The 10,911-nt window shown below is 43.5% G+C and overlaps 1 protein-coding gene across 1 annotated transcript; it reads right to left on the reverse strand.

The window, feature by feature from the left end:
- Positions 1 to 580: 580 nt before the first annotated feature.
- On the reverse strand, positions 581 to 10,508 carry PTHLH (parathyroid hormone like hormone). Its single transcript, XM_058805865.1, has 3 exons — positions 10,264 to 10,508; positions 4,296 to 4,718; positions 581 to 993 (listed from the first exon to the last, which is right to left on the reverse strand). Exons 1-3 carry the CDS (start codon positions 10,362 to 10,364, stop codon positions 984 to 986), a joined length of 534 nt encoding a protein of 177 aa, XP_058661848.1. The 5' UTR covers positions 10,365 to 10,508; the 3' UTR covers positions 581 to 983.
- Between the last annotated feature and the right edge of the window lie 403 nt (positions 10,509 to 10,911).

A 10,911-nucleotide genomic window follows, 5' to 3' on the forward strand; every position in this document is an offset into this window, starting at 1 on the left:
GTTGAAGAAGCGGGACAGAGGAAATTCAGTTGGACTCTGCGAAGTTCAGATATCTCTGTGAAACAATTCCCTTTACTCAGGCTGTCCCCACAGCAGTTGCTGTGATTTGAAAGGGATAAAAGCAAGAAAAAGGGATAGACCATGAGTTTTTTCTTGTGTTTCCTTCAGCCAGTGGATATGAAGTCTTAAGGGGGTCTCTCTCTTAGCTGGTCTCATCCATGGAGAGCCAAATTTGGGATTCTGGGCCTGGGCAGCTTTGGAATCTGTTTCCCTGCACTGGGACCATTTTTCCACCCCCAGGTTGTTCAGCGACCAAACTAACTTGAAATAGAGCACTGGAACAAAAACACGTTCTGAGTGATCTTTAAGTGAAAGCTAATGTGAAAATGTGGGAGTTTAGACCAATGTAAACACATTACATTTAAAACAATTTTCAGATGTAGAAAATATAAAAGAATTGTTCCTGCCCTTGAAATTACCCAAAAAACGCATTTTTCCTTCTGAGTCAGGGTTTAATTAGATTATATTTTATTAGACATTCTTTACAAATTTTAAAATACTGCTATTATACATGCACAAAGGAAAATCAGTTTGGACAATTGTATGTAGGCATTCATTTAAATCAACCACAAAACAGGAACATTTTATGTCAGATATCAATGTACTCAATATGTATATCTAAAGTGCATTATGTTACAAAAAATATAGAAAGTCAGCAGCACCAAGATACGTTCACAAAATAAATACACCAGTCAACAAAATAAATTATGGTAAATGGGACAATAAGAATTGTCTTAGCCTTAGCCAAAAAAAAAAGGAAAATTCACAATAACCAAATGTGCAGTTTCAGAGAGCAATGGGGGGAAAAGGTTTTATTCTGAGCATTTACAATATTTACAGGTAATAAATATTTTAATACTTCCCATATGTTCACTATTACAGAATACTGCAATGTGTCTTCCAAATATCTCTTGCTGAAAACGTCAGCGCCTCCTGCAAAGACAAGAAGGGACAGGAAAAACAGGAAAATTAATTAATTTTCACTTTTTTACTTCAAATGTGTGGACATAGAATCAATATCAAGAGTGCCACAGACTGTAACAGATGTGCCCTGCTAGTAACTATCTGCCAGTGGTTGTTTGACCATGTCACAGTTTTAGACATTTATTCAAGATCTCTGTTATGTTTTTCTCAATGCAACCCCTCTAGGAGTGTGATGACCCACAGTTTGTCACCCTCAGAGGAATGGAAAGGGGCTTTTTATTTATTTATTTATTTATTTAGAGCCTCATGCAAGAAGATTCGTGATGCTACAGGCAGTAGAATTGTATCACCCTATGATAAAAATGTCAAGTGCTGAAAAAAAAAATACAGTAGTCCTTGTAATTCTGCTGGGGTGTGATGCCATGTTCTGATTAAAACAGCGTCATGGAGCTTATTTGGTCTCTTTTTCTCACTGATAGACCACCCCTTAGGCTGTGGTGCATGTGAGCAAATCACAGGGCTCGGAGCAGGCACACCCTTGATAGCATCTCCTCCTGTGCCTGACTGAGTGAAAATAACCCTGAATAATAACCCTCTATTCCTGAACCTTTCTCTCTTGGAGCCAGACAGCTTGGTCCTGAGAGAAAGCAACCATGCCGTGCTGTCCCCCTGCAGCTCCTGCTGCATCCAGCAGTCAGCTGGGAGCTTTCCCGGGGATGCTGCAGGCTGCTGTCAGCTCTCTCTCCCCATGAGAACAAAGCAGAGCTTTCAGTGGATTCCTTGTACTCCAGCACGAGGTGCTGCAGGAAATGCTGAAGGGTTGAGGTGCTTTTTCCCCTCCTGTCCCTGTGAGCAGCACATGTGTTTTTTAGGGGTTCCCTGGGAAACACCCGAGGGTGGAATGTGGAGATACAGGATGGAGTGGGGATTCCCTCTGCTGCAGGACTGATCACCAGAGCTGGGGGTAGCATCCCCATGGGATGTGAGACACAACAAAACTCAGCTCCTGGAGAGTTTAAAAGGTTTTCTTAGCATGCACATTAAAAGGGAAGGTACATCTATCATTTGGGAGTTTATCCATTTAAAAGGTTTTCTTGGAAATTAAGTAAGAGCACCTTAATTTAATTTAAATGGAAATATAGATGGAATGTCCATGAGAAATAACTTTGAAAGTGCCTGGGATGGAAAGGCTAGCATGAAGCTCCTCCTCCAACAATATTAAGGTCCATTTCAGGATATACTCCAAGAGGTGTAACAATGGCACATAATTAATACAGCATGGCTCTGTATGTGTGTGTGTCTGCACTACTCAAGTCTACTTCTAGGAGGGTGACATTTTCATTTTAGCCTGGATTTTAGGCTTGGTTTTAAAGTTTAAGCTCAGCCACATCTTGACAGTGGGCTCTGTACTAATGATAATTTGCAAGCTGCATTCTGTGATTTGGACTTAGGTTTAGCAAGTTTGGCTTCTTCTATGAGATACTCCTTGTAGTAAGTCAAGAGATCTAGAGTTTATATTATTGTTGTCCATTTATTTTAGACCTAAACCCAAAATTTTGCTTTCAAGACTGATCAGAGAGAATTGACATGAAGATTTAATCCAGCAGAAAAGAAGCACAGAGATACAGTGAAAATCATGCTCAAAGTTTACATCTTTTGCCAGCCTACTGAGATAACCAAAAACTCAGGTACTAGAAGTTTGTTAGGGCTGAATCAACATGTTCTCTGTAGTTGTGAAGGAGGAATTCCCTTTTCCTTTTTTAAAGTATTCTCCTTGTTTAATAATCTCCAATTAATTATCTAAAATGCAAGTCATTTTTAGGAATCTGTGAGAAATGCTGCATTTGGATGTTGGGCTCCACAGTAAAGCTGAGAGCCTTCAGCCACCCAGACACACTTCAAACAGAAAGGCTGAACTGAGAAAATCAGCAGGGTTGTACCTGCAGCTCTTTTATATATCCCATTAGATGGACACCAAAGAAGGCACAGCAAGCAAATGAACTGCTGAAATTCCCTAGGATGGTTTTTTCTACATTCTAGATTTCTTTTATGGTCTGGGATACCCTGGCCCATGGTCAGGGATACCCTGGTTTATGTCAGGGATACCCTGGTTTATGTCAGGGATACCCTGGCCCATGGTCTGGGGTATCCTGGTTTATGTCAGGGATACCCTGGTTGATGGTCAGGGATACCCTGGCCCATGGTCTGAGTGCCCAGCCCCAGGTGTTGGCAGCTCCTGTAGATGCCAGCACGAGCTGAGGCGATGGAGCACATTGCAAACTGTGGCCTGTAAAACTAAACCCAGGTTGGATTTTCAGTAAATCCCACAGCTGGTGTCTCTTTCCAAGGGATTTGCTGCAAACAAGTGGCACTGCTCAGATGTCTCTCTTCTGCCAAGGTGAAGGGCAGGAGGAGAGAAAAGGATGGAGTTTTGCTGATGAAATGCAAACATTTGAGGAGGAATGAAGAGTGGAATCCTTGGCTTTGTCTCTAAGTGTGCAGATTTCCACTCAAGCTGAGATGACTGCAAGGGGATGATTCACTTGGGACATCTAGGCTGATGTCTCCAGGCCACTGCCCTAAAAGCCCTTTGCTGTCATGCATGAGGGAAGCCTGTCCCTCTCCAAGAGCAATGCCAAACATTTTTAAGCAGCAATGTAATTGCTTCACAAGGTGGCAAAAGGATGGAGCTGAATTAGAAAATCCTAATGGCAGGGAAAATATTATGGTGAAAGGCCGATCTGCGTTGTTTGCAGATATTACTGAGAGAGAATTTTTCCATGTTCTCCCCTAAGGTTAAACTGTGAAATGAAAAACTGTAAAGCAAGGGTAGGAAAGTTGCCAAAAAGGGGAGGTGTTGAGAGGAAGGAGACAAAACTTCTCCATTTTATGGATGCAAGGCCTTAAATAAAAGTCAAATCTCTCAATTTGCTGAGGCCCAAGTGTGGGACCAAGATATGATGTGAGATGCACTAAGGTTAAAGCAGGAAGGGAAAATTAATTGACTGTGATGTGTTTCCTTTTTACATGATTACCTTCACTTGCTACTCAGCTTCAGGAAGCAGATTTTGGCAATAAGTTGTTTATGTGAGTTGTGTCTCATAGGAAAGAAATGCTCTGTCCCCAGTGCAAGGTGGGAGAGGCACTTACCTGCAGAGACTGTGCTCGAAAAGCCACTGCCAGGTCATGAGCACAAAAATCTGCTTTTACTCCCAATTTGAGCAAGGCCTTGGCCTCAGCCTCTCCCACCAAGGGATAACAACTTCAGTTAAACACATGGCATGCTCCCCAAAAGAATACAGCAGAATTACCTTAAAGTTTGATTGTGTGTAGTAACAGAGATGTCCAAGAGTGGGCTCTCGGTCACGACATCGCCGTACGAGCCAGGATTTAGCCAAGCTGAGCGGGTTCGCCTCTTTTTCTTCTCTTGCTCCTTACGTTTTCCAGGCTTTGCTTTCTTTTTCTTCCCTGACGCCTTCAGGGGCTGCTCCTTGTAGGTCTGTGATTTGTTTGTCTCCTGAGTGAGGTATCTGCCCTCATCCTCACTGCCAAAGCGGACAGGGTAGTTCTTGGTGTTGGTGGCAGGTTTGGGGTTCGGTGACACCTCCGACGTTGCACGGATCTCCGCAGTATTGACTCCTTCGATTAAATTTTGGAGGAATATTCTTCTTCTTAAGTCTTGGATTGACTTGCCCTTGTCATGCAGTAGCTGGTGCTCTGATACAGCCCGTTTGCTAAAGGGAGAAAAGAGAGTAGGGGGGGAAAAATGTTTAGGATTTGGTTATTGCCCAGTGTTTGGCAAAGCTCCTCTCTTCTCTGGCTGTGGTGGCCACAGTGACCATGTACCAGGCTTGGAGACATCCAGTGAAGCCAGACTGCTGGAGCAAGTCCTGCTTCATCCTCAGGGTAGCTGCTGTCAGCAGAGAAGAGAAAGACCTAAGCGGGTAATAATTCTCAGCTGACCGATCACACACCACTGGAGCTGGATTAGTCACTGCCCTGTTCTAGGAAAGCATCATGACTCTTAATATATCACACTTGGGGCAGTAAAAGCAGGAAGGCAGTTCCTATCTCTCCTACTCAGAGACAGAAAAACTAAAGGGTCAGATAATGCAGCAAGAGAGGGGAAACCCAGCACTTGTGCTGGAGCTGGAAGCGGTGTTTATACAGCGCCATTCTGGTGATTCTCTTCTGCTCAGTCATGTACTTCAAAAACATAAACAAGCACATAAAAGTGCATTTTAATCCTACATTGAAATAAGTGCAAATGCAGGAGTGTAAGGGAAAAATATTTGAATTTGGGTGCCTAAAGCACAGGCACTTCAGTCCATAATGAGCTATCCAAGGAGGCAGCCTGAGCATCAGCAGAGAAGAGCCTCAGCCACTGCTGTGGATTTACTGCTTGCTCACTTGTGTCTAATTATGGCTTTAGATGCCCTCCTAGTATTGCTTGAAGTGTGAATTTTTGGGGCCAAATTTCTTGTATGCTGTGCTGTTTGAATTTTGTGCTAACCCTCTTCACTGAATCTTCTTCAAGAGCATCCTTGTTTTTTTAGAGTGGTTTCTCCAGAGTTCATCCTGACCTTTTGGTACACTGAGCTCTGCCTTGTTTTCAAGGAACTGGGAGCTGAGTAGCTATCTGTCTTTTAGAGATGTTGTACTGGCAAGGAATGTATTAAACATCTGAGGAAAGAAGCTACAAATGACACCTGGATAATAAATAACCAGGGAAAATGTGAGAAAATACATGCCTTTTTCTTGAAGTGGAATAGATGCACAGCTGTGCTGCGAACCACAGACAGAGCACAAGCTGGGATTTTAGCTATGTTCCCATGAATACAATAATGCAGTTCATCCTTCCAATTGCTCTACTCCAGCATGCAGAGTTTGGCCATGGAATCTCTCCTCTTGCATCAGGATATGGCATGTGACTGGATTCTCACTGGCCAAAGAAAATCCATTCACTGCCTTGCTATTCCTACGATCATTTGGTCAGTTAGCTGGATGAGAAGTGGTTTCTGCATGCAGGTGAACTGGGAAAAGACACATCACTGAGAGTGAATATTCCTTCCATCCCATCCCTCTTTTTCCTCCTCCATTTCCAGATTTGAAAATGCAAAATATTTGGGAGTATTCTGCAGGTTCTCTTTCTCAGTCCCCTCAGCCAAACTCGTCAGGTTTATGACTTGATCAACAGCAGAGCTATTGGTAGTTGGCAATTTTAAGCAGCTCTGTTCTAAGAGCATCCCCTTCAATTTCTGTCTTGTAGAGTATTATATAATATACTTTTTGAGTATTGGGTTCAAGTAATGGATTGAAGTGATACTACATCTCTATTGCTCAGTGCAAAATTCAAACAGCAGATTTCCCCCATTCCACAATGAGACCGGAAGATGACTGTCAAAATCTTGCTCAAAATCAGCTCTGCATACACAGAGGCTTGTGAGTGCATGTCATCAAATATTGTCTGTGGTTTAAGCATCCCAAAATCAGTTTTGGATGACTTCAGCCTTTAGGACAAATATTTTATGCCCCTCTTCTAAATGTCCCTAAGCAAAAATGCAATGTGATAATGCATTCAGCTGATCCTATATTGTCTTTCCCTTCAGTGCAGCTGTGACCATTAGCACAAGCTTGTGATCTGCCTCAGAAGAAGTTTTTTGAACAAGAGCCATCTCCAACACCCTTCTCATTAGGGTCAGTCTGAGTGGCAAGCCCAGCACCCTGTGTTCACCCTGACTGCCTCTGTGCTGCCTGTCAGGCTGTCCAGTGTGACTCAGGTTACATTCTGAGCTTCAGGAGCCTGTTTTCTCAGCAAATTTCCATGGGAAATGCAGTTCTGCTTTCACCCTCCTAGTTCATAGAAAGTGTATGAAATCTCTCTGCTTTAGGGAGTGTAAACCAGTGTCTCGTGATGAGCAAAGCTTTCCTACTGCCTCTTGTGAACTACCAAGGATAATTCCTTCTATCACAGACAACCCAAAGCTGCCTTAATCCTCTAATGTGTATTTGGTCAACTTCCCCACTGTGACAAAATCTCGACTCTCCAAAGCCTGTTATTACAAAGTCCTCTTGATTGAAAGCCTATTCCATTTTACAGAGCTGAGAGCTAAACATTTGGTTCCAGTACACACAAGGCAGTCAGAGAGCATTACAAGATCTACATCTTGAGTGAGTATGCATTTCCAAAATAATGCAGGGATTGACGTGTGAGGCACTGGTGTGCCAAAGAGGGAAGGTTTCTCTTTAAATGTCTGTATGATATTTAGCATCAAGTCTGGCCCCAAATAACATTCTGCTATTCCAGATGATTGTATAACATTATGTAGTGTTACATTTCACATGACTTCTCTTACTCAGCCAGACTTAAGGATTACATTTTGCCTACCAGCTTCCTTTGTATACTCTAGACCAAAAAAACCTCCTTGAAACAAAGATGTGGTAGATACATATCTCTGTGACCTCCTGCCTCTTTCTGCCTCAGTTATTCAAACAGCTCCTGTGTTTGTAAGCCATGGAGAAAGGCTTGCCCAAGAGGACTGATGTAAGGAGTGCTTCATAATGAAGATATCAACAATATCTCACCCACACACTCAGAGCAGGAAGGCAATGGAGGCTGCAATGATTGCATTCACATATTGGCCACAATATGGAAAAAACCATCAGGCTGTTAGGGTTAAGATGACCCACTAGAGGTCCCTTCCATCCTTCTGTAAAACACACCTCTCCTCCAAGGAGAAGGATCCTGTACCCAAACCAAGAGCAGTAAATGCTAAGCTTACATGTGGCAGACACTTTTGAGGGAGGGATGTTGATGGTTTGTACTTGACCAGAGCATCCAAACTAATTACTGGATCCAAGTACACTGTGTACACATGAGGCTGAGTGTCTCCTCACGGGGAGAGCAGCAGAAATCCATGACTTGTGACTATCCTGACTTCACGTACTTCCAGATAAGCTGCTCTTTTCAGGCACATTCCTTTTGGTTTTTTTTTTTTTTTTTTCCTTGAGATATCTAGCGTTTCTAAAAGGCAACATTCTTCAAGCTACCACTTCTATCTCAGAGAGCTGCTCTTATTTAGCTGTTATTATCCTTGACTGTTCATGTTGGGTCTGATCCTAAATTCAGCAAAATAACTGAGGAGGATTCAGTCAGCTCTCTGTATTTTGCAAGACTGTGAGTGCCCTTGCCACTGACTCCAAAGGGAGGGAAATCTGCTCAACCTATCTCAGGCTTCAGAAAAATATTTTGAACAGATCTAGGGACACGATGCTGCGATGTCTGGACATGATGATAAAAATATGTAATTTCATTTTGAGACATTACTGGTTTCTCAGAAGTTCTTTAGCAGCTAAAGCACTCCTATAACAAATAACATGTCTGGAAACCTTTTCTTGGGAAAATTTGCTGCTGCTTGCCATGAGATATTTGCTTCAGCAAAGTCTGTAGAACTAGGCCTATGTAATTTTGATTATTTTTGCATGTCTATAATAATGTGCTTCAGTATTTTCATCCACTACTGGCTGAAGTTTTTGACTGAGAGAAAAAAATCTTGAAGCCTAAATGAGTTATTAACCATTAACTCTAGGAATGGTTTGTGGTGATATTAAAACAGGACACATGTTTGAGTGTGGTGTCTGTGTTTGTGCTGTGCCCACAAACAAAACTACACGAATGCCACTAACTGACAGCTGACCGGTTTCTTGTGTGTATTTTACATGCCAGAGCAAAGAGGGGGCTGAGAAATACCTTTTCACTGGTTAGCTTACACTTTTCTTCCCCCCTGTCAGGACAGAATGGGGAAGTTGGGAATCCTGACCTTGAAAAACAAGTGTTAGAACTACGCTAACTTCAAAAAGAGAAAGAGTACTTCTCTGCAAATATTTTTCTTTTTTTTACAACCAATTTTGGCTTAGATCCATTTCAGAGTTTCCTAGCCAAGAAAATAACAGCATCTAACTGCACTTCAGCTATTTTCTTTTTTTTAATTTATTTTTGAAACTGAAGTTTGATTTCTCTATACAATATGGTCCCAAAAGAAAGAAACAGCCCAAGAACAGCTTTCAGGAGTACAAAGCAGTTAAAAGTTATTGGACTGAGAATAATACACTGTAACATTATCAGCAATAACATGTTCTACACAATTTGCTGTAGGAGATTTGTAATAGCTCTCTGCCTGGTGCCAAACTTTAGGTGTGTCTGAAGTCGCTTCACGTGGGGTAATTATTTTTTTTTTCCTTTTGGGTGTTTGGGGTTTTTTTTAAACTATCATTATTATTATTATGTGTGCTGCTTAACTGGCAGAGGAAATGCTATTTGGAGATCTTTTCTTTATGTATGCAATAAAACATTTACAAGGAAACCCATCTGAAATTGTTTGCTGTGTCATGTTTCCCTGTAAGTTGTGATCGGATTTTCCAGCACTCTTTCTCCAACTTGGCCTCCTTTGGAACTGAATAACAATACAGCCCTCCCCAGTGTGGCTGAGGTGTTTCTTCCTTAGAAAATCTGATGCAAGTCCAGAGAAAGCCAGCGAGTTGGATGTGTGAGAGAGCTGCTCCTGCATCAGCACAGAGCCCTCTCCTGCACTTTGTGTACGGGCATTACTATAAACCAGGCTGATTATTTTGGAAGAAGCAAAAAGGTCATTTCCTGAACAGACTGTCTTAAGTTACACTATCATTTATCAAAAAATATGCCTCTGCCTATAAGTAAGATACTGGACTCCCTTTGGAGTTTTTTTCCCCCTGAAGTGGCAGAAGTCCAAAGAAATTGTTCAGTACCTCAGTGTCACGATGTCCCTCACTTCTGCGTGTTTCCCCTACCCCTATCAATATTGGCTCCACGCCAGAGCCCAGGAAGTGTCTGTAATTCAGTGTAACACACACACAGCATTTGGATAAACCGGGATGCTCCCTGCCAGGGTCCCGGGCAGCTGCACAACAATCACCCAGGTGTGTGTGAAGAGAAGCCCCTGAGCTTTCACATCGCCTTCCCCGGAGCTCTGTAAGGTCAGACAGCTGCAAAACGCCCTTTTCCTTCCCCAATGCCTCCTCCTGGCTCTCAGGTGAGCACCTGGGACAGGTAACCCGGGCAGGTAACCCGGGCAGGTAACCCGGGCAGGTAACCCGGCTGCGGAACCTCCTGGGCTCCCTCCTTCCCTCCCTCCATCCCTCCATCCCTCCTTCCCTCCATCCCTCCTTCCCTCCATCCCCACGGCCCCCGTCTTCTTTCTTTAGAAGAAAGAGGCGAAGAAGAAAAGAAAAAGAGAAACTCACAGTCTGCGGCTGATCCCCTCGACTGATCTCCCGTAGGAGGGCACGGAATAACTCAGCAGGAACACCGCGAAACTCCACTGCTGGAAGAGTTTAGCGAACATTGTATCCTCGGGGGCTTAAAAACCTGCAAGGAAAGAGAGGTCAGTCCCCAGGGACAGATGCGCCAGCGCCGTCTGCAAGGAGTCCCCGCTCCGGCTCTACCAGCTCCGAGGCTCTGAAGGAAAAACAAACTTTCTGAGCTCTCGGCTCACTCCTTCCAAACTTCGCTCTGTCTCTCTCCCTTCCTTGCTGTCTGCCTCTCCCTCCCTCTTTCCCTCCCTCCCTCCCTCTCTCTGTCTCTCGCTGCCCGCAGGCAAGATCTCTCTCGGTATGAGTTCAAAAAGCATCCAGCTCTCGTCTGAGCGGGGTTAGAGCGGGGTTCAGCGAGCTCCCTGAGCCCTGCTTAGTTCTAGTCCGCTAAGCCACCCTCTCAGGGCTCTGTGCTACAGCAGAAGCCCTCTTTGCAGATAAGGAAAGATTCCCAAAAGTCAGCTCAGCTGCTCGCTTCCCTGTAAACACGCGCGGACACACAAAACACACACACAGGCTGAGGCGGAACGCATCCCCACATCTGCCTTTCAGTAATACCTCTGCAAAAATAAAAAAAAA

Source organism: Ammospiza caudacuta, chromosome 5 (assembly GCF_027887145.1).
Source record: "Ammospiza caudacuta isolate bAmmCau1 chromosome 5, bAmmCau1.pri, whole genome shotgun sequence".
NCBI lineage: Eukaryota > Metazoa > Chordata > Aves > Passeriformes > Passerellidae > Ammospiza > Ammospiza caudacuta.